At 44.1% G+C, this 24,478-nt stretch overlaps 1 protein-coding gene across 1 annotated transcript in view; it reads left to right on the top strand.

Moving 5' to 3' along the window:
• Positions 1–24,478, top strand: part of aopep (aminopeptidase O (putative)) — a 365,924-nt gene that overhangs the window by 184,488 nt on the left and 156,958 nt on the right. Inside the window, exon 14 of the mRNA XM_055224341.1 lies at positions 724–784. Coding sequence (XP_055080316.1) covers positions 724–784 — 61 coding nt within the window. The remainder of the gene's footprint in view (positions 1–723; positions 785–24,478) is intronic.

The raw sequence follows: 24,478 nt of genomic DNA, 5'->3' as shown, positions 1-24,478 counted from the left end.
GGCAGATCATGACAAGACAAATATAGCCAAATGGCTTTCATGTTTGGAATTTTCCTGTAGCTGACAAAATTGATGATCTTGGGGGAGGTGGGGATTTGCATGTGTACTTGAGCCAGTGCAGTGTTTGGTTGTCTGTTCTCTGTGTTTGCACTGTGAGTGATATAAGGCATTTTTTCTTTGTAATCCATGTGCAAGCTCATACTTTCACCTGTGTGGAGTGAATGGGTGGATCTGGCTTTGTTTAAGTCAACCGTGACCTCTCTGTAGCTTTCCAAACATAAGTTTTCACGACAATAACGTTCAAACTGGACTGTGTAACTTTTCGGGTGGATGGTCCGCTACCTACTTGTCTAAATGTATATGTTATTGCATTGTTTACAATTGTTCACAGTATGGCGTTAAGCTTATCTCCATCATGGACTGTATACATAAATAGACATTGCTAACCTGCTAGCCACCATGTTCCAAATAGGAAGTGATCATGGGCACACTTACGGCTCCATCAACTCTGACTCGTTTGCTTTCTATTGAATAACTGTGGCCCCTCTCTCTGTAATTACTGCTGTAATGTTTGGTCTTAAAATGTTTGTATTAACCCTCTTTATATGATCCTGGTATTTTTATTTCACAATTGTGTGTGTGGACACAGTCGCGAAATAAAATACCAGAGTTTTACATGATATAACAAATATTATTGTTAATTTTGGTTCTACTGTGTTCCAGAAAAGGCCTCACCCTAAGTTCCATATATGCTGACTGGCTCGATCATCCAGGAATTCCAACGGTACGAGCACTTTTTGTTCTAATCTTTATGTATAATGGTATGTTAATATAATGTAGCTTTGCACATAGCTGGTTATGACCATGCATAATCCAGGCCAGGTACAAGCCCCAGCTCCCACAGTCTTAGTTTTCTCTCATTGTTTAATCATATCTACATTTTCAAAGGGTTATTCACCTCCTCTCCTCTTTCTGTTTGCTTTTGGTTCAGTCAAATCCCCCACTGACCTTGAGAACACTGCAAACTCTATCGCACTAAGGGAATACTGGTTTTATATAGAGCCGTACAACAGTTTTCTTGTCAAGGTTTGCAAGATTTAACCAACAAGAAAAAATGCCTCAGGTCCAGTGACTAGACTGCATAGACTTAAGACGTTCCAAGCAGGTAGATGGAATGAAAAGTGTAAAGAAGCGGACTTAAGTGAGTGCGACATCAACCACAGCTTTCGACTCCAGTCATATGAAGCTCATAAAGGCTAGCAGTTATAGAGGCCAATTTGTAGTTGAGTTCCATATTTGGAATTCCGACCACAAATAACTTAGCAACCAGAGAGCCAATTTGGAGCGAGGTTGTTAAAGGTAACACCCCTTCCTGCACTACTCATTTAGCCGGGAGCTTGCGCTTAGTGACGCTGTCAATCAAACCTGTTGCTAGTGACCATGGGGGAAGAAGGTGCCTGATTTGTCTGTTACTAATGTTCATATCTTGATTTACGGACACAATAACAAAATAAAAACACCAGGATCATGTAGAGCGGGTTCATACACTATTTCACTATTATGTTCATGAATCATGAACATTAATCACAGGCAAATCAGGTTAGAATAGAATAGAATGCATTTATTGTCACTATACATATGTACAACACCATACATATGCACAGCGAGATTAAAAACAACTCACCCTTCAATACAAACAGACATGGAGCACTCTAACACAATATAACTAAGATAGCTAGTGCCAGACATTAAAACATTAAAGCATTAAAACATTAAAACACCCCAGACTACAACTCTCAACAAGATTTACAGTAAATACTGCAGAGTCACATACTGCACTGAGCAAGTATTGCACTATACTAACCATTGCACTGATAAATATTGCACTATATTAAATATTGCACTACATTAAATATTGCACTGTATCAAATATTGCACTCAGACATATTGCACTGAATCAAATATTGCACTATATTAAATATTGCACACAAACGACCTTATTGCACTCAATAAAAATATTGCACTATTTTAAACATTGCACAAGTCGGAGGTCAGTGCATACGTGAGTTCAACAGGGTTATGACACTTGGGAAAAAACTTTTTTTGAGTCTAGTGGTCCTTGCTTTAATGGCCCTGTAGCGCCTTCCCGAGGGCAGCAGGTGAAACAAATCAAAGCCAGGGTGGGAGCTGTCCTTAATGTTTTTGGCCCTGCTGAGGCAGCGGGAGGTGTAAATATCCATTAGAGAGGGGAGAGGGCAGCCCATGATCTTTTGGGCTGTCTTGACCACCCTCTGAAGCCTCTCTCTATCCACCATGGTACAGCTGCCATACCAGACTGTAATACAGTATGTCAGCAGGCTCTCAATAGATGCCCGATAGAATGCGAGCAGCAGGCTGGGGTCTGATCCATATTTCTTAAGCACCCTCAGGAAGTGTAGTCGCTGCTGAGCCTTCTTGGTGATAGCTATTATGTTCTCAGTCCAGGATAGATTATCTGAGATGAGAACACCAAGAAACCGGAAAGTGTGGACCCTCTCCACACACTCGCCATTGATGTAAAGGGGAGCGAGGTCTGTGCTGTGCCTCCTGAAGTTGATGATGATTTCCTTGGTTTTCTTGGTATTCAGAGCAAGGTTATTCTCCGAGCACCAAGCAGTCAACTTCAGGACCTCCTCTCTGTAGGCCGTCTCGTCACCTTTTGAAATGAGCCCGACCACGGTTGTATCATCAGCAAACTTCACAATGAGGTTGCTGTTACTGGCAGGGCTGCAGTCATATGTGTAGAGACAGTACAGGAGGGGGCTCAGCACACAGCCCTGTGGAGAGCTGTGTGCTGAGCCCCCTTGGTTGCATTACTTTCAACAGCCTGTTCGAGATTGTTCTTTTGGTTGCTATAATACTCGTGGGCAGAATTCCAAATATGGAACTCAGTTTCAAACTCACCCCTATAATGACTAGCCTTGATGAGCTTCATTTGACTGGAGCCGAACGCTATGGATGACATCACACTCACTTAGTCCACTTCTTTATACAGTCTATGGTTTGGATACTAAAGATAAATGTTGTGTGACTAGTAAGACGCTTTGCTGCTTACCTGAAATTCCATACTCTTACTTTGGGAAAACTATGTGATTCCAAATAAGGCCGAGCTATTTTCAGTTTTTTTTTGTTATTATTGCATGACATTATTTGGATAACAAGAATTCTGGGAGGATGAGGTTGCTGTTACTGAGTTTAAAAGTACAGCCCTGTGTTATTTCTGCATTAGAAACACAAACAAATGCTATTTTCCATGGCTAAAATTACTCCCTAAAATAAATTATGTTTGTGTAACCTATCCCTGTTTATCGTGGGCCTTTTTTTAGCCCCCGTACGTCACCCCGAGTCAGAATCGGTGAGTATCGACAAGCAGGACAACACACAGCCAGATTACACAGATGCACACTCATGCACAATCAATCCTCTTTCTAAGCGCTTTCTAGCTTTTGCCGGTCGCCATGGTAACTGATATTAACTACCCCCTCCCACCACTTTCCTCCTGCCTTGCATCCTTCCTTGTTATTCCCGCATATGTGAACTTTGACCTTTGCAGATCGCACAGACGGTGATACATGACAGACCGGGGTAAACAAAGTGAAGAGAGAGAGAGAGAGCGCTGATGATAGAATGTATAGAATGTAATGATAGAAGGGTGGTGTTTAATGTCCTTAAGTGCTAATACCATCACAGCCAATCGATTCTACCCATCCATTTTCTTCCACTTATCCAGGGCCAGGTCATAGGACAGCAGTCTAAGCACAACTCCCTGGGACTAAGCAGGGACTCCCTCACCCCAGACATGTCCTCTGTCAATCTCACGCTTCATCCTTCCCTCACGAGATACTTAAACTTCTCCACTTGCGGTAACAACTCCGCACCCACCTGAAGAGGGCAAGCCACCTTTCTCCAGTCGAGAAACATGGCCTTGGATTTGAAGGAGCTGATTCCTATCCCAGCTGCTTCACACTCGTTTGCAAGCCGCCCTGCTGCGGGTCTGGGCTCAGTGAGCCTATACTCTACGAGCACCCCCAAAGGGTACTATGAGTTACACGGTGCCTTCTCCAGATCCATAAAACACATGTGGACTGGTTGGGCAAACTCTCATGAACCCTCAAGGACCCAATAGAGCTGGTCCAGTGTTCCATGACCGCGGTCCTCCTGAATCCAAGGTTTGACTATTGGTTGGATTCTCTTCTCCAGTACCCTGGAATAGACCTAACTGGGGAGGCTGAGGAATGTTATTCGCCTGTGATTGGAACACACCCTCCGGTTCCCCTTCTTATACAGAGGGACCACCACCCCAGTCTGCCAGTCCAGCAGTACTGTCCCCAACTGCCACGCGATGTTGCAGAGACATGTCAGCCAAGACAGCCCCACAACATCCAGAGACTTAAGGTACTCGGGACAGATCTCGCCTCCCCCCGGAGCTTTGCCACCGAGGAGCATGCCAACCACCTTGGTGACTTCAGCCAGGGTGATGGATGAGTCCATCTTCGGGTCTGCTTCCTCTTCGGAAAACGTGACGGTGGGATTGAGGAGATCCTCAAAGTATTCCTTCCACCGTCCTACAACATCGCCAGTTGAGGTCAGCAGCTCTCTGTCCGCACTGTAAAACAATGTTGGTGAAGCACTGCTTCCCCCTCCTGAGGCGTCAGATGGTTTGCTAGAATTTCTTTGAGGCCATCTCATAGGCCTTCTCCATGGCCTCCCCAAACTTTTTCCAACCCTGAGTTTTTGCCTTAGTGACCATTTGAGCCGTAACACGCTTGGCCCGCCGGTACTCGTCAGCTGCCTCAGGAGTCCCACAACCCACCCAACAGACCCTCACAGTACACTTGGGCCTACCAGGTCTGTCCAGCTTCCTCCTCCGCTAGCGGATCCAAGCAACCACCCGGTGGTGATCGGTTGACAGCGTCTGCCCCCTTGTCACCCGCGGCCGGAGGTGAGAAGATAAGACAACAAAGTCAATCGTTGAGTGAAGGCGGAGTCAAGTAACGGTAACGGGTATTTGTTCTTTACTGTAATGTTATTCAAACCCCGGTAATCAATACAGGGCCGCAACGACTTGCCCTTTTTGGCAACGAAGAAGAACCCCGCACCCACCGGGGACGAAGATGGGCGGATGATTCCGGCAGTCAGGGAATCACGGATATAGTCCTCCATGGACTCTCGTTTGGGCTTGGACAGGTTATACAACCAACTGAAGGGTAAGGGAGCGCCCGGCAGGAGGTCGATGGCGCAGTCATAAGGGCGGTGCGGGGGTAGAGAAAGCGCTCTGCTCTTGCTAGAAACCTCCCCCAGGTCATGATACTCCGCTGGGACTGAAGACAGGTTCAGGATGTCTGGAGATGGACCAGGAGTGGAACCGCTGGAACCGCTAAACCCCCCCCCCCCCCCCCCGCAGGAGACAAGGTGGACTGAAGACAATGGGCGTGGCACTTGGAGCTCCACCCTGAAACTCTACCCCGGGCCCAATCAAAGACAGGATTATGTGCATGTAGCCAGGGGTAGCCCAAAACCAGCGGGGAGGCAGAGGAGGAGAGAACATGGAAACGCCGGTCCTCACGGTGGTTGCTGGACAAAACTACCGTGACGGGTACCGTGATGTGCGTCACGTGGGCCAGGAAACGTCCATTAAGAGCTTGGGCATTAAGAGGGTGTTCCAGGGACTCCAGCTTGACGCCAAGTTGCTCCGCTAGTTGGGCGTCAATAAAGTCCTTCTCTGCTCCGGAATCAACGAGCGCTAAAACAGGTAAAGTCCCCGAACGAACACACAGGTTGGCAGTTTATTGTTGCTATCTGGGATGCCGGCCTCACCCACCAGTACTCCCAGTGCTACTGGTGGGTGCTCCCTTTTGGCCGGACCGGGCAGGTGACCACAAACTGTCCGTGTTCGCCACAAGTGACGCCTCTGTCGCCGCTCCTCGACCGAGATGAACGTCCGGTCGATCTGCATGGGCTCCACAGGGGGTGGCGGGGCGGCGCGTGGCTCCAGTCATGCCGGCGACCAGCGTCTCTCTCTCCGACGTGCCCGCAGCCAGTTGTCAATCCGGTTGGTAAGGGTGATGAGGGCGTGTAGATCAGAGGGTTCATCACGAGACATCAACTCGTCCTTAAGGCGCTCGTTAAGCCCCCGTAAAAAGGCGGCACGTATCACGCTATCCGTCCAATCCACCTCTTCAGCATGCGTCCAAAACTCAATGGCATAATCCGCCACTGTCCGGGACCCCTGGTCGAGGCTCAGTAACTGGGAAGCAGCGTCGGTCTGATAGTGCGGATGATCAAACACCAGTTTGAAGGCAGCGATAAAGTCATTAAAGTCCAAATTGTCCACAGGTGTGTTAGCTAATCGTGCCTCAGCCCACTGGAGCGCCCTTCCCCGGAGTAATCAACCGTGTGTGATTAATGAACTATTGACTATTATTTCTGCACAAACTGTAAATAAACACTGTAAATCTGCCCCGAGTCTGCACTCCTTGGTCCGCACCCGCACCTGCCATTACGACAGAATGATCTGGCCAACATGGACCAAGCGGACTCGGGCCCAGACCAGTCGTTGCGACAAGCTTGTTCTCACCATGGTGTGATCATCGGACAACACGATCAGTCTATCCGGACCCTGCTGGATTTTAATCAGACTCTGACTCAACAAGTGGCTCAGCTTACTAATCAGGTTGCCGTGCTGCTCGCTGCTCCACCTGCTGTGTCCGGGGCTGCCGCGGTCGCCGCCGGGACCGGGGCTCTGTCGCACCCCCCGGAGCCATACTCACGTCAGCCCAGCCTTACCGGATTTTTGCTACCTCCCCAGATTCCTGCTCTCCAGCTCGTTCCTGCTCCTGACTCTGCGCTCCAGCTCTGGTACAGTCCACCCTTTGCCTTTGCCTCCTGTCCTGTCTTGGTTTCCGGCTTGCTTCCCGTCTCCTGCCCTGGCTCCCACTCTCTGGATAACTCCTGCTCGGTCCTTCCTGGTCCCGTTCCTGGTCCTGTCATGCTCCGGTCCTGGCCGTCTCTGTGCCCGCTCTGGACTACCCCTGCTCGGCTTGCCCTGGTCTCGTCCCGATCCTGTCCTTGTTCCGGTTCAGGCTTTCCCGTTCCTGCTCTGTACTACACCCGTCTGGTCTGCCTCCCGCTCCCCGTGTGTGCTTAATGAACTATTGACTATTATTTCTGCACAAACTGTAAATAAACACTGTAAATCTGCCCCGAGTCTGCACTCCTTGGTCCGCACCCGCACCTGCCATTACAACACAATAGTGTCTTACCACCACTGAGTGTGGAGTGAATGAAGAAGGCACGAAATTGTAAAGCAACTTTGAGCGTCTGGAAAATCACTTTAAAGACTAAGGTATTATTAGATCCACAAGCTTCCCATATTAATCTTATTTTCCTGTAGGAAAATTTGTCCTTTGCATTTGGCCCATCTCACTGTCACTGGCACCGAACGGATCTTAGCTGGAGGTTTTGACCTTCTTTCTGTGAGACAACTCAATCACCATCTTCCTATAACTACAACCTTTGGTTATTTTGCTTGCCAACAATGGAATATATGTCAAAGGCATTCAAAGCTGGATAGATTGGTGCCACTAATGCACTTCAATAATCTGGAGATAAATATTTATAATCACACTGTTTCCTGTCTCTAATGTTTTAAATGGACCTATGCACTTATGTTTTGTTTGTTTTTGTATTGTTCTGTATTTTAACAGGGCGCTCATGAAAAAGAGGCTGGTACTCTTGTTGTGCTCTCCCTGTAGAAATATATATACATGAAACTATGACGCCTTTTAGGGTTGAATAATTTCTTTCTAAAACTTTAGTGAAAACATAACTTTACTTTTTATTTCCGCTCATAGAGAAAACATTAAACTTTGTGCCAATTTTTGTTTCATGTGCAGTAAAGAGATAAACCAGATCTAACAAATCTGCAGCCAATTTAAAGAGCTCATATTACACTATTTTTGGATCTATGTTAAAATGTTGTTTCCTCATCCGGAAACAAAATGTTGTTTGGCACCTGGAGTTGTGTGAGAAAACAAGTGGTAATACAGGAAGTGCTCCACTGTGTATTTAAACTCCATACACTGTCACTGGAATCATTTGCATGATTCCAGCCCCTGGAATTGCCAATCCCTATTGAACAAAAGGTAAAAGGACCTTTTAACTTGAAAATTACCACATCATGACATCACAAAGTGTAACGGAGTGTTTTGAGCTTTGGAGATGAAGACAGACTAAATGCAACTCCAGGTTGTAACAGCATTATAACATGGTTTAACAGTCACAAGAGTTCATTCTGTGTAATATAGGACTTTTAATAGCAAATTCCACTGTAGTATTCAGACCTGTCCTTCAGCTCAATTTTAAAGTATAGAGAGACTAAAAAAAACTTGCTATGTCAAGTGAACTCAACCTATTGCTTCTTTATAAGTAACTGCAAGGGCACCATCGCATTCTTCACGAGGACCTCCAGTGTTGTAACTCTAGATGTGTGTTCGGGTGAAGACTGTGGTCCAGCTTAAATCCCTCAGACAAAAAGCTTTGGAGACGGCAGATTACGTTACCTCCTTAGTGCACAGAATCATTGTGAGAATTCTGCTTTTGTAACAGTTGGACCTTTACTTCATGGTGGCGTTGAGAAGGAGAAGGAAACGTGATCCTTAGCCTTGCTGCTTAAGCTCTGCTGTAATTGGGGTTGCAATATACGAACAGCTACACTTTTTTATTGCAATATCTAAAATCCATAGAACTCCGTCAGACATGTTAAAGATGCTCTATGAAACTTTTCAGGTGGCAAGGTACACCGTTTACAGTGGTCCCTCATTTATCGCGGGGGTTAAGTTCTAAAAATAACCCGCAAGTAGTTAGCTTTATTTTTTACAATTATTATATGTTTTAAGGCTGTAAAACCCCTCACCACACACTTTATACACTTATACACTCTCAGACAGCTATTAACATTTTCTCACATTTCTCTCTTGTTTAAACACTCTCAAAGTTCAAACCTTCATAGGTGCCTTTGTCGGTGTAGAATGTTTCATCGACATTGTGTGTTTTGTCGGGGAGAAAACTTGCAAACATACAGCACTTCAGACTCACACTGCTAGCGATGGAAGATTTATGTAAATTTGACAAGCTGAATGCATTCTGTACTGTACAGGAGACACGGCATGGAGGATATTGATTGACAATCGTCTACAGTCCCTTAGCCAATCAGGACGCAGAACACAATGTGCGTGCATACGCTGTCAAAAAAAAAAAAGCATGTAAAATTGCACAAAAAAATCTGTGAAACGGCGAGACTGCGAAAGATGTACCACGTTATAATGAGGGACAGCTGTACTGTAATATTAAAATGTGACTTTACCATTTACATTTGGATATACAAGACTTTATAAAACACGTTTCTGCTTGAATTTGATCAGAAAACTATAGTTAGATCCTGTACCCAATTTTAAGTAAGTCAGAGTAAATGTATTTGAGCAAACGTTGTCTTGCCCCATTACAGATATATTGTGCAAGCAGCTCTTAAGGTCAGCATGTTATTGTCTGGTAATCAGAGAGTGCACATTAGCTTGCTGCCTTCAGAACTCCACAATGGTCTCGGAGCATTGTGAAAAGTGCTTATAAATTCATCACCGTGAATAATTAGGCTGCTCGGAATGCATAAGATAAGTGAGGAATAACTTTGGACTCTTTTTCACGTTGTTAAGACAGTAAAAATCAGGTACATCACCTTTAAAATTCTTAACCTATAACAAAACATTCATTTTTTTGTTCAATATTGCAGTAAATATATGAACTCCTTCTTCCTTCTATTCAGTTGTGACTTCCCTGTACTGTATAGCTCAACTTGTGAGCAGTGTGTTCTATGCATCCCCCCTGGAGGAGCCTCATTCAGAGAAGGACATAAGACGCTGTTTGACACACACTAAATCCTTGCTATTCAGGGAATGCTGGTGGGGATCAAGAAGTACAACTGCTACTATGTGAGCTATCTTGTTACACAATGCCATTTTACTGCTATGGCACTATCTCCCTCCTCTCTGGCCCACTCTACTCCTTCGTCTCACTTCTCTCTGTCTCTCTGTTCTCATCCTCTGCTTCTACACACCTTTGTGCTCTTTACCCCTCTTTCTCTGCTGGAGTACTTCTGTGAAATGCACTGGAGTGTGCAGTGAGACTGCTGAACTTTGTGTGGCTATGGGAACACCACACATCTGTTACCAGTTCACTTCAGTTACCATGGCAACGAGGGTAGCATGGTGGACTCAACAGCAGCAACTGTTTCATGTATGATTTTGATTTGTTTGAATATTTAAATATCATGTGTGTATAATTTTTTTAGATAAAAATTTCAATGGTCACATGCTGCGATTAGGCCATAATTTGTATACAGAAGTGGACTGCGTGATTGTGACGTCCCTCATAGCGTTCGTCTCCAGTCATATGAAGCTCATTGAGGCTACCAGTTATAGGGCCTATTTGGAAATCCAACCATGAGTATCATAGCTACCAAAGAGCCAATCCAGAGCCAGGCTATTGAAGGTAACACCCCTTCCCACCCGCACCACTGGTTAAGCATGGAGCGGGCCTTTAGCAATGCAAAATGGCAAAATAAACATACCAAGATCATGTAGAGCAGGTTAATATGAACATTTTAAATTCAAAATGACGAGTCTGACAGCAGCAGTTACAGAGAGAGGAGTCACAGTTTTTCAGTGTAAAGTGAGCTGGAGTCGACCTCAAATCAAGATGTTTGTGTAATTCCTCAGTTGTCCAGGTCTGATCCAGAGTAAAAGAAAAATATAAAATCTGTCAACTGGACAAAAAGTTGGTTGCTATGATACTCGCGGTCGGAATTTCAAATATGCAATTTGGCTCCAAATTGGCCCCTATAACTGCTAACCTCAATGAGCTATGGGTGATGTCACACTCACTTAGTCCACTTCTTTATACAGTCCCTGGTCTGAGTAAGTAAAAGAAAAAATTCAAATCTATCAACTGGACAAATTTTTAGAGTGAAGGCGTTTTGCTGCTCATCCAAGCTGCTTTTTCAGTTCTGGTCAGATTACTTGTGAACACTGCCTTATATTTTTCTGAAGAGAGGAGCTAACTACACTGAAGCTAGACCAGAGACCACCCATAGCTCATCGAGGTTATAGGGGTTATAGGGGGCAGTTATACGGGCCAATTTGGAGCCAAATTGCATATTTGAAATTCCAACCGCGAGTATCATAACAACCAAAGACCCAATCTGGGGCATGACTGTTGATGGTAATGGCCTTTCCCACTTGCACCACTGGTTTAGCAGGGCGTGGGCACTCAGCAGCACTGTCAATCAGACATGTTGCTAATGCTACCTCTGGGAAAGAAGGCACCTGATTTGTCTGTTATTAATATTCATATCTTAATTTATGAACACAATAGTAAAATAAAAACCCCAGCATCACGTAGAGCAGGTTAATTCAAACATTTTAGGACCAAAAAGACAAGCCTGACAGCAGCAATTACAGAGAGAGGGCCCATATTTTTTCAATGTAAAGTGAATTGGAGCCAGAGTCGAAGTCGAAGCCAGAAGCGCACCCTTGAGGACTTCTTATTTGGAACACAGCGGCTAGCAGGTTAGCTATATATATATTATATAGCAATTTATATATACAGTCTATGACTCAAATCAAGATAAAATATTAATAACTCTAGAAAATCAAACTAACCTAGATATGACTGTGTGCAGTGTATATAATGTTATCATAATGACTTTAGCACACATCCCACTGCCCAGGTCTGTTTCAGACCCAAAGCAGAAGGGAGCGTTTTATCCAGATGCAGGCATCAGATCGTCATTTTCTGCCATGAATGCTAATAATGCCACTCAACTTAAATGCCAGCAGCAGTGAAGTCAAAGGAAATACCACTGTCTATAAAATAAACCTGAATCTGCACATGTCCCATGGGAACATGGTCTGGTATTTAGAACCTCGTGCTCGTCTCACATCAGGAGTGAGCTGTGGAGGGGATCTATGCTGTGCAAAGGGCCACACAGATGCAGAGTTTCTAATGATTTCACAACAGCGACTCCAGAGACAACATGATCAAACATGAAGGCAACCCAATCTGTCAGCCTTTGTCATGTTCTGTGTTCTGCATCAGAACAAAACCACACTCTCTTCACTCTGTTCACATGCCAAGGATGTTTCACAGTTTTACTACTTTTTCCCTAGATTTTAGTTTTTGCCAGAAACATAGACTGTATATATAGAAGATATAGATAACCTACTATCCGCCACGTTCCAAACAGGAAGTTATCATGGGCACGCTTTCAATTCAATTAATTTATTTTTGTAACGCCCGAAATCAAAACAACAGTTGTCTCGAAGGGCGTTCATGTTTTGGTTGATGGGGGAAACTGGAGTACCCGGAGGAAACCCATCCAGACACGGGGAGAAACATGCAAAACTCCACACAGAAAGGCCTGGGCGACCCGGGGATCGAACCAACTCGATCGAACTCTTGCTGTGAGGCATGAGTGTTGCCACTCAGCCACCGTGCTGCCTACACACAAAATCAAAACAAAACTTTTGGCTCCATAACCCGCCCTACATGAACCTGATGTTCTTATTTGACTATTGTGTCCATAAATCAAGATATAAACATTAATAACAGACAAATCAGGTGCTTTCTTTCCTCAAGATTGCTCCCGCTAGTGTTGGCAACAGGTTTGAGTAACTTCACTGCTAAGTGCCCATTCCCCGCTAAACCAGCGGTGCAGGCAGGAAGGGGCTTTACCTTCAACAGCTTTGCTCCAGATTGGCTCTTCAGTTGATATGATACTTGCAGTGGTAATTCCAAACATGGAACTCAGCTCCAAATTCTTGCCTTTAATTGCTTCATTTGACTGGAGCCAAAAACTATGGGTGATGTCACACTCACTTAATCCACTTCTTTAGCCTATGGTTAGAAAATTTCTCTTCTGTACCTGATTTTTATCATCTGAAAAACATGAAAAACAGAACTAGTTCATTCTAAATGGTTTGCAGTGGTCCACAGTTACTCTTCACTTACCTTATGTATTCCGAGCATCCCAATTATTCACCACAATGAGTTTATAAGTGTTTTTCACAAATTTCAGAGACCAGAGTGGTCAACAAAATTATATTGGCTTATTGGGGTTCTCATTTGCAAAGCTTGTGAGGGACAGGTCAGTTTGGAGTTGAGTAAAAGTAAACCCAATGGGAAAATATCATGTATCTAAATTATATATTGTATGATATTGAGCATTTTAAAGAATACATTTTTCTCACCAGCGCAAATGTCAGTGGTTTGATCCCAGTCAAGGTTTTTTTTGCCTCCAGATCCAATACAAATTCCCGATATTGAGCTCATACCAGCCTTTAATGGTTTTATTTACACAATTTAGTGCCTTTATAATTAAGTAGTATTCTATAGTGAATTTAGCCTCAGTTGAAAAAAGTGTTAACAGATATGAAAAGGCCTACTAAAAATAGCCTAATAATGTGTTATAATTATAAAATTAAGTGTTAAACTGGTCCACACACAGCAGCTTCAAACACAAAGACATTGTGTTTCTCCATATTCTTTATGTTTGAGGCCTGGAAAAAGACAGAAGCCTGAAGCACACGGTGACTTCACAGATGTAAACATGTTAGTGCATTCAGGTCTGTTCCTCCTCCTGTTTGTCCAAAGTTTGGTTTTCACTCTTAAGGATCTGTGACATCGCAGAGGTAAAACAGATACTATCTCTGTCATTAATAATGTTTTAACTGTTTTTGATCCTCCTCGAGTGTTAGCTGCAGCGTTGTGTTCAAGCCACTCTGGGCGCTAGCTGCAGCGTTAGCCTCCTCAGTCTATGTTTAAGCCAAATTCAATCCAAGCCGATACACTAAAAATGCATAGATCGACTGCAGATACCGATACCAGTATTGGATCAGGACATCCCCAGTTTGAACACTTCTCGGACCCGAAAATACTGATTTCTTTCCAATAATAAAACTACACAATGATGTAGCTCTCAAAAAGGCATATTCTGCCAAATTACTTACTTGAAACATTATCACCATGTGTTTTATTTAAAGCAGTTTAACAATGAAAGCTGTTTTCTACATTTTAATACAGTATTTTATGTAACAAGCCATTTTTACTTTTTGTTTTTTTTTGTCTGTTTTTATGGCACTCATCTTGTATAATTTTGTTGCTTGACTATAATATAAAACATCATCATTGCAGAGTGTTGTCTCCATTTCCATTCCTCCGTTGTGTTCTGCATTCTGACAGTGTAAAGAGTCCTATCTCCTCCTCTTTGTAGATGTATGTAACCCAGTAGAGAAAACGTGCCTTATTTCTCTCCTAATGTTAATGCACTCATTTTATTTTGAAAACATTTATTTAATAAGAGGAAGTGTGATCCTCTCACTTGCTCTGTTGACTTCCTGTTTTGTCAGTCACGTTGGGTGATAATGACCTTTTTATTTGTCGAAAGTAATTAAGTCCCACCTCCTTTAGATGTGATGTCAGGTTCACCTTAGTTTTTTGTTCTTTTACATTTTGGACACGCACAAGAGAGGCTGGTTGATGAACCGTTTAATTTGCTAAGCTAACAGATTGTTGGTGAATGCATGTTGAATTAGTTTGATGTAAATATGGTACAGAATTATAGTTCTAATTGGGAATACTACTACTGGGAATAACTTAAATACTATTTTAAGTTGATTGCATGCGTGAACCAGAGCGGCCGTGACAGTGTGCTCTTTTATGTTCATGCAAAACCATCATCTTGGTGAGTCAACATGTGCTTATTATAAGCTAATGTGATGGTAACGTGATGCTAACGCAATGCTAATGCTAACTGCGAGTGGTAAACTACTACTTAAGGTCAATATGGAACTTATGTGTGCTTGTTTTATGGTATTTTAAAGCAACAATTAAGCTGACAACAAATGTCACTGTACTTTTACTTAATTTTGCACTATTTTATGGTGAGATGCAATGTTTATTTTTATGTTAAATGCACATGTAGATGCTTTATGCAAAAGCATGTAATGCTAAATCAGTTAAGGTTTACTTTATTGCATTATTACCTGTTTGGTAATGTAAATAAGTCAATGTCATGATTTACAAAAGTTTAAAACAAAGATTAAAAATTACTAATTCATTTGGATAAAAATATTAATCACAAGTCATATGGTCAATGAGTTAAGTTTAAAGAAGCAATTCATTGTATTATTGCATCTGTTAAAAACAATTTCATATGCAACAATGATATTTTGAGTTTAAAACATGCTAGTAGGTTACTGATATTTTAAATTGTACAATGGGGATACAATACTTGATACTTTGAGAGAAAAAGACAAAGCTATAGTTACTGCTACAAAGATTAGAGAATGGAAATAGACTTTTAACTAGCTGTATACATTATTGTTATGCAGACTAGTTTTGTGTGGTTGGTGACGATTCAGAAGACTCTCAGAGGAGATGGCGAGCCTGTCCCAGAACCCTGAACTGTCAATGGAGAATGGCAACTTTCTCTATTCTTCTTGTTGATCATCACGTAGTAACAACTCAAGCTACTGCAACAAGGAACTTACCTTGGACAATTGACTGCGACTGAATGACTGAAATACCACTGAGTTTAGTAGGACTTTGTTTTTTTCTGATTGATATTGTACACAAGTGAATGTAACAGTTTGCTGGGTGATAGTTTTGTAAACCATTTTATTTTATTTTAATTTTTCTAATTAACTAAACATTCATTTCTCATTTCTGTCTCCTGCCATTTCATTTACACTCACTCTACTCTTATTTTTATTGCAACAGGGACAAACCTAGCGCTTGGTCCAACCTATTAGATTATTTTATTATACTTGTCTTGAGTCAGGGGTTACAGTAAGTTGTGGTGAGCCAGCCAGGAGCCTTTTTTTGTTTACTTAAGCCTAAAAATTTACCAAAATGGATGTTGTTCATCAACAACCTGTGAAAATTCCTAATGCAGTGATAGTGAGTGATATAGCGGGAGATGAGCAATCTGAAGAAGTGGTTGAGTTCTTAAAACAATATGGGTCAATCTCAAAAATCCTAAAAGTAGATAACAGTACTTCCAAGTTTCATCAATGTGTTATTATTGAGTACAACTCGGGAGCTGCTGTGGATGGTATTGATCCTTTGCCATTTGATCATGTATCTGACAGCGGAGTTAGCTCAAGTATACAGTCTCTTGCTTGTGTTTACACACAAAGTGTTGGGAATGACGCCTCAAAATCATACCTCAGTAACATTCAAAACCTAGCTAAGATGAGTGGTAGAGACTTTACAGATGTCCTGAAAGACATGATGTCACAGATTAATGACTCGATCGAAGAACTCACAACTGAATCAATTGAACAAACAGACTTACTTGAAAACCCACCTGTGTCTCCTTTAATTGAACCACAGTCTTCTGTAGTTGAGCCCAGCCTTAGAGCTGCAGAACCAAACTTGACAACCCAAACAATTAACACTGTGAGTAGCCCAGCCCTTTCTGCACATGATTTAAATTCCCCAGAAGTGTAGCGAGTGGTAGTCGAACATATTGTACAAAGAGATGATTACTCGGGCCAACAATTCTCGCCAAAGCTCAGAGCTTTTTCAGACAAAGAACCTCACCCTGCTTATTAGCCTGATTATGATACTTGGCACTCCAGTGTAGAACTAGTCGTAACTGATCCATCCATGTTACAACTGCAACAGTCACGGAAAATCATTGAGAGTTTCTTACCCTCTGCAGCTGATGTTGTAAGACACTTGAACCCCAAAAGCTCACCTGCAGAATATCTTCAGTTGTTAAATTCCGCTTATGGAACTATTCAAGATGGCTGCGAGCTGTTTGCAAAGTTTCTTGATGCGTTCCAAAATACAGGTGAGAGACTGTCATCCTATTTGCAATGCTTCCACGTAGCCCTAACTCATACTGTAAAGATAGGTGGTGCTGCAAGCCATGATTTTGACAAACTACTGCTAACACAATTTTGTCAGGGTTGTTGGGATGATTACCTGCTAACTGAGCTCCAGTTAAAACAAAAGAGAACGAGTACCACAACTTTCCTAGACTTGCTGTTGCTATTGCGCAGCAAAGAAGATTAACATGTTTCAAAAACAATGCGAATGAGACATCATTTGGGTAGTACAAAACCAAAAGTGACCTCTCACATGCAATCAGCCAAATATGTCACTGAGAAAGACAATAACATTGTCACTTTGAGCACAATCACAAAAGAATTCTCAAAACCAGTTGCAGAAATTAAAAGTCAGCTGGTAAAACTAAATACCTGACCACGAAAACCACCAATCCAAAACTCAAAAAGTGCACCAAAAATGAGACCAAAAGAGAAACAAAATCCAGTAAGCGAAACCAAAGAACCCACAGAACAGAACAAAACTCAAAGTAGAGCACCTAAACCGTGGTATTGTTTTCAGTGTGGAGACCATGGCCACATAAAGCCAAACTGTGAAAACTAGCCAAATGCAGCTTTAGTTACAGAAAAGCGAAACTTGTTTAAAGAGAAACGAAGAAAGTGGGAAGCTGAAAACCCCATAGCCGCTAGTGAACGGTTAAGTAACTAAGGACAGTCTCTGTTACGGGGCAGATGGAGACTGTAGCCAGTCAATCATGTCCCACTAAAGCCAAGCACAAAGCTAATCTGAAACTGTCTCTTACAAAGCACCAAGAGTATACCTTGCCAAAAGGGTTAGTTGGTTCCAAATGCACAGCTATAGTTAGCATTTTTGGTGTTGATGTTAACTGTCTTCTTGACTCTGGGTCACAAGTGACTACAGTCACTGAGTCATTTTACAAACAGAACTTTCTCAAACAAGACCTTAAATTACTGTATAACCTTTTAGAGGTAGAAGGCACAGCAGGGCAGCCTGTCCCTTATTTAGGTTATATAGAGAGGTGCTTTACCTTTCCAAAAGACTTCTTAGACACAGAGATTGACATACCAACTTTAGCTCTTGTTGTACCAGATGCTCACCCTAAAAGCCACACACCAGTGTTGGTGGGGACGAATACACTTGATGTTCTGTATGAGAAGTATTTAGACATTGAGACACCTGAGTACTTACCTTATGGGTTTAGAGCACTTTTGAAAACTGTTGAAGTGAGAAACTCACTAAACATAAATGAGAACCTTGGTTTAGTTACCTTAGCAGGCAAGACAGCAGCTGTTGTTTCAGCAGGCCACACAAATCAAATCAAACGGGGCAAGATGTCACAATTCCATCCACCGGTATCATTGCAGAGCTTGGAACCTTCCATTATGTCTAGTCCCAGCAGAATGCCGGTAACACAAATGAGTCAAATATAACCAAAGAAGCAAAGCTGAACTTCAATTTCGGAGATTCACCGATACCACAGGAATGGAAGGAAAGGATAACCAAACAATTCAATGACATGATGGAGGTATTCGCTCACCATGACCTTGATTTTGGGTGTATGAGTAAAGTGAAACACTCTATCAAACTCCACGATATAACTCCCTTTAAACACCGTGCATGCTCTATCCATCCCCAAGACCTGAAGGCAGTGCGTTAACACCTCCAAGAGCTACTTGCTGTAAAGAATCTCAGTCACCCTACTCATCTCCGATTGTTGTGCTGAGGAAGAGAAGCAATGATGTGCGTCTTTGTGTAGACTATGGAAGACTTAACTTGCAAACAGTTAAGGACTCATATGCCCTTCCGAATCTGGAGGAGGCGTTTTCAGCACTTTCAGGATCCAAGTGGTTTACAGTCCTAGATCTGAAGTCTGAGTATTACCAGATTTAGGTTGAGGAAGCAGACAAGGAAAAGACGGCGTTTGTGACACCACTTGGATTCTGGGAGCTTAACCGCATGCCTCAAGGTATAACCAACGACAGCACCTTTCAGAGATTAATGGAGCGTTGTGTTGGTGATATGAATCTGAAATAGGTGCTTGTCTTTTGGATGATCTGATCTTTTCAGGCAGTCTTGAGGAACATGAGAAACGCCTCATGCGGGTACTCCATCGTCTGAAAGAATACGGGCTTAAATTATCACCAGAGAAATGTAAATTCTGCCAAACTACAGTCTGGTACCTTGGCCATGTTGTAGAAAATGGCATTGAGACAGATCTCGAAAAGATTTAGGCACTTAAGACATGGCTAAGACCCACGAACCTTGAGGAACTGAGCTAGTTTTTGGGGTTCTCAGGTTACTATAGCCGCTTCATTAAGGGTTATTTGTCTATAGTGCACCCACTTAATGACTTGTCTCGTGGTTACCCACCACTCCACAAAAAGGCCAAGTCAAAAGACCCTAATCAGACACACCACAATCCCAAACTACCATTTGAAAGCTGATTACATGAAGAAAAAAATAATAAAAATCCCAGCGGACCGAAAGCATTGCATATTACTGCAGAACAATGAAGTAAACATTCAATTAATCTGAGGGGTGAGAAGTTTGATTTTGTTCAAAATGATGGTTGACCAATGAGCTCATTCGGTCTGAATATGTCTTGTGGCATGACCATAGACTATCTATAAATGGACATAGCTAACCTGCTGGCCTCCATATTCCAAACTGGAAGTGCTTGTGGGAATGCTTCTGGCTCGATCAACTCTGGCTCCATTTCACTTTACATCAAAAAACTGTGGCCCCTCTCTCTGTGACTGCTGCAGTGAGCCTCATGGTTTTGGTCTTAAATGATTGTATTAACCCACTCTACATGATCCTGATATTTTTATTTCACTGTTGTGTCCGTGAATCAACATCCATCCATCCATCCATTTTCTTCCACTTATCCGGAGCCGGGTCGCGGGGGTAGCAGTCTAAGCAGGGACTCCCAAACTTCCCTCACCCCAGACACGTCCTCCAGCTCCTCCGGTGGGATCCCAAGGTGTTCCCAGGCCAGCCGAGAGACACAGTCCCTCCAGCGTGTCTTGGGTCTTCCCCAGGGCCTCCTCCCGGAGGGACATGCCCAGAACACCTCCCTAGGGAGGCGTTCAGGAGGCATCCTGAGCAGATGCCCGAGCCACCTCAGCTGGCTCCTCTCAACGTGTAGGAGCAGCGGCTCTACTCCGAGCTCCTCCTGTGTGACTGAGCTCCTCACCCTATCCCTAAGGGTGCGCCCAGCCACTCTGCGGAGGAAACCCATTTCGGCCGCTTGTAATCCGCGATCTTGTCCTTTCGGTCATTATCCAAAACTCATGACCATAGGTGAGGGTAGGAACGTAGATTGACTGGTAAATCGAGAGCTTCGCCTTCCGGCTCAGCTCCTTCTTCACCACAACGGACCGATACAGCGACCGCATCACTGCAGACGCTGCACCGATCCGGCTGTCAATCTCACACTCTATCCTTCCCTCACTCGTGAACAAGACCCCGAGATACTTGAACTCCTCCACTTGGGGCAGAGACTCACCACCCACCCGGAGAGGGCAAACCACCTTTTTCCGGTTGAGAACCATGGCCTCGGATTTAGAGGAGCTGATTCTCATCCCAGCCACTTCACACTCGGCTACAAACCGCCCCAGTGCCTGCTGCAGGTCCTGGTTCGATGAAGCCATCCGGACAACATCATCCGCAAACAGCAGAGACGAAATCCCGTGGTTCTCAAACCTGACCCCCTCGGGCCCCTGGCTTCTCCTAGAAATTCTGTCCATAAATACAATGAACAGAACCTGTGACAAAGGGCAGCCCTGGCGGAGTCCAACATGCACCGGGAACAGGTCTGACTTACTGCCGGCAATGCGAACACAGCTCCTGCTCCGGTCATACAGGGACCAGACGGCCCTTAGCAAAGGGCCCTGGACCCCATACTCCCGGAGCACCCCCCAAAGGACACCACGAGGGACACGGTCAAATGCCTTCTCCAGATCTACAAAACACATGTGGACTGGTTGGGCAAACTCCCATGAACCCTTGAGGACCTGATGGAGAGTATAAAGCTGGTCCAGTGTTCCACGACCGGGACGAAAACCACACTGCTCCTCCTAAATCCGAGGTTCGACTATCGGTCGGATTCTCCTCTCCAGTACCCTGGAGTAGACCTTACCGGGAAGGCTGAGGAGTGTGATGCCCCTGTAATTGGAACACACCCTCCGGTTCCCCTTCTTATACAGAGGGACCACCACCCCGGTCTGCCACTCCAGTGGTACTGTCCCCAACCGCCACGCGATGTTGCAGAGACGTGTCAGCCAAGACAGTCCCACAACATCCAGAGACTTGAGGTACTCGGGACGGATTTCATCCACCCCCGGAGCCTTGCCACCGAGGAGCTTGCTAATCACCTCAGTGACTTCAGCCAGGGTGATGGACGAGTCCGCCTCTGGGTCCCCAGTCTCTGCTTCCTCCTCGGAAGACATGACGGGGGGATTGAGGAGATCCTCAAAGTATTCCTTCCACCGCCCGACAACATCCCCAGTCGAGGTCAGCAGCTCTCCACTCGCACTGTAAACAGTGTTGGTGAAGCACTGCTTCCCCCTCCTGAGGTGTCTGACGGTTTGCCAGAATTTCTTTGAGGCCGTCCGATAGTTCTTCTCCATGGCCTCCCCGAACTCCTCCCAACCCCGAGTTTTTGCCTCTGCAACTGCATGAGCTGCGGCACGCTTGGCCCACCTGTACTCATCGGCTGCCTCAGGAGTCCCACGAGCCAACAAGGCTCGATAGGACTCCTTCTTCAGCTTGACGGCATCCCTTACTTCCGGTGTCCACCACCGGGTTCGGGGATTGCCGCCGCGACAAGCACCACAGACCTTACGACCACAGCTACGAGCGGCCGCATTGACAATAGAGGTGGAGAACATGGCCCACTCGGAGTCCATGTCTCCAGCCTCCCCCGGGATCAGGGAGAAGTTCTCCCGGAGGTGTGAGTTGAAGACCCCTCTGAAAGAGGGCTCTGCCAGGTGTTCCCAACAGACCCTTACAAGCCAGGTCTTCTTCCTCCTCCGCCAGCGGATCCAACTCACCACCAGGTGGTAATCGGTTGACAGCTCAGCCCCTCTCTTCACCCGAGTGTCCAAGACACGTGTTTGGAGGTCAGATGACATGACAACAAAGTCGATCATCGACCTCTGACCTAGAGTGTCCTGGTGCCACGTGCACCGATGGACACCCTTGTGCTCGAACATGGTGTTTGTTATGGACAAACTGTGATTAGCACAGAAGTCCAATAACAAAACACCGCTCGGGTTCAGATCAGGGAGGCCGTTCTTCCCAATCACGCCCCTCCAGGTGTCACTGTCGTTACCCACATGGGCGTTGAAGTCCCCCAGGAGAACAACGGAGTCCCTGGTTGGTGCACCGTCTAGTACCCCTCCCAGGGACTCCAAGAAGGCTGGGTACTCTGCACTGCTTTTTGGCACGTAGGCCGACACAACAGTGAGAGACCTGTCCCCGACCTGAAGGCACAGGGACGTGACCATCTCGTTCACCGGAGTGAATCCCAACACGCAGCGGCTGAGCTGTGGGGCAATGAGCAAGCCCACACCAGCTCGCCGCCTCTCCCCGCGGGCAACGCCAGAGAAATGGAGAGTCCAGCCCCTCTCAAGAAGTTGGGTTCCAGAGCCCAAACTGTGCGTAGAGGCGAGGCCGACTATATCTATTCGGTAATGCTCAACCTCCCGCACAAGCTCCGGCTCCTTCCCCCCCAGCGAGGTGACATTCCATGAATCAACATGAACGCTAATAACAGACAAACCGGGCCTTCTTTCACCGAGGTCGCTTCTGCTAGCCTTCCTGCTAAACCAGTGGTGAAGTTACCTTCAACAGCCTTGCCCAGAATTGGCTCTTTGATTGCTATGATACTTATATATGCGTGTGTGTGTGTGTATGTATATGTATGTATGTATGTATATATATATATATATATATATATATATATATATATATATATATATATATATATAAATATATATATTTATATATTTATATATTGGAATTACAAATTACAAATATGGAACTCGGCTTCAAATTGGCCCCTATAACTGCTAGCCTAGCCTCAATTTGACTGATGTCACACTGACTTAGTCCCCTTCTTTATATAGTTTCTGGGTGTGACGGAGGGAGCGGTGACCAGACTGACTTCCCTCTATATAAAAATGGAGGACGATATCAGTCTGGACCTGCCAGGCAAAGTGATGTGTGATGAAAGCTTTAATAAGGTTAGAGTCTTGTGTGGGTGGAGCTCGGTCTGTGTGATCCTGGCGGCTGTTAAGAGCGATGGAGTGGGTTTGATGTGCACATTACACGGGCTGTAAATCTATAATGTGTAGGCTTTGCAAATAAAGAATTATCTTTGTATTATCTTTATTATATATCACACCTTCTGCTGGAAACTGGGGAGTAAAGCATCTTGATCTGACAAATAAACAACATGGCAATGGTTAACGTGATGCTAATACTAACAGATAGATGATCACATTAAGATGGTTAACATGGTAGTAGTTTAAGGTTTAGAGAATATAAACATCCTGTTTTTGTGTTTTTATCTGTTTTAAAAGATTACAATACAAAACATTAAAGGCACACTTCTCTAATTTTTCTGCTTGACGCCAAAGAGGTGTTATTGCTTTGTGCAGAATGTTCCAGAGTACTGCGTTAAACTGTATTAAGCTGTATCTCCTTGGAGTAACCACCAGGCCAAATTACAGGTCAGATCTATGAAGTGGCTACTTCATGCTTGGATTTCCATTGACAAAACAAATACAATTTTATATCTAAAAGAAAAAACAAACAAACAAACAAACATACCCATACATTCTTCCATTCACACCCACTCACTCACAGACACCCTGGTCTGATGTGCAGACACTGTGGAACATTTTTGGCCAAGCAACACCTCTATGGAGACAAGCTGGTGATGGACAACCCCCAAGCAGAACTTGCTAACTATGAAATGAATGATTTCAGGTTTAAGTCAGCTCATAGTTCAGTGAAAAGATAAGAACTCTGTATTATTGTCGATACTTAAAATTTTCTCCACAGAATATAAAATAAAACCCCAAAACATGAAGCAGCACGACGCTCTGCAGTGAGGAGAAACCCTATGGACATAAAACAAATGTCCCTGTTTATATGTGAACTGTGTACGCCATTAAGACTCTGTAGTGTAGGCATGTATTCACATATTCAGAGGATCACACCAATTTAACCTCAGCTGCAGTGATAGAACCTGCCTCAAGGCAAAACATTACTGTCTATTTTTCATAATGATGAGTCAGGGCAGTTTTTACACATTAAACATGATTAAAGCTGCTACAAAAGATTTTATTGTAAGACACAACAAATCTGGATGAATGTGTACCTGATTTTCAAACCATATAAGGGGGAAGAGGAAGTACTTAAAGCTGTCGTAACTTGTATTTGGCTCTAACAAACAACTTGGCACATGAGTAGTGTTCACATGCATGATATTTGTTTATTTGTT

The sequence above is a fragment of the Periophthalmus magnuspinnatus genome, chromosome 9 (genome assembly GCF_009829125.3).
Source record: "Periophthalmus magnuspinnatus isolate fPerMag1 chromosome 9, fPerMag1.2.pri, whole genome shotgun sequence".
NCBI lineage: Eukaryota > Metazoa > Chordata > Actinopteri > Gobiiformes > Gobiidae > Periophthalmus > Periophthalmus magnuspinnatus.
The sequence above is the reverse complement of the archived record's forward strand: the minus strand, read 5'-3'. Positions and strand labels throughout refer to the sequence as shown.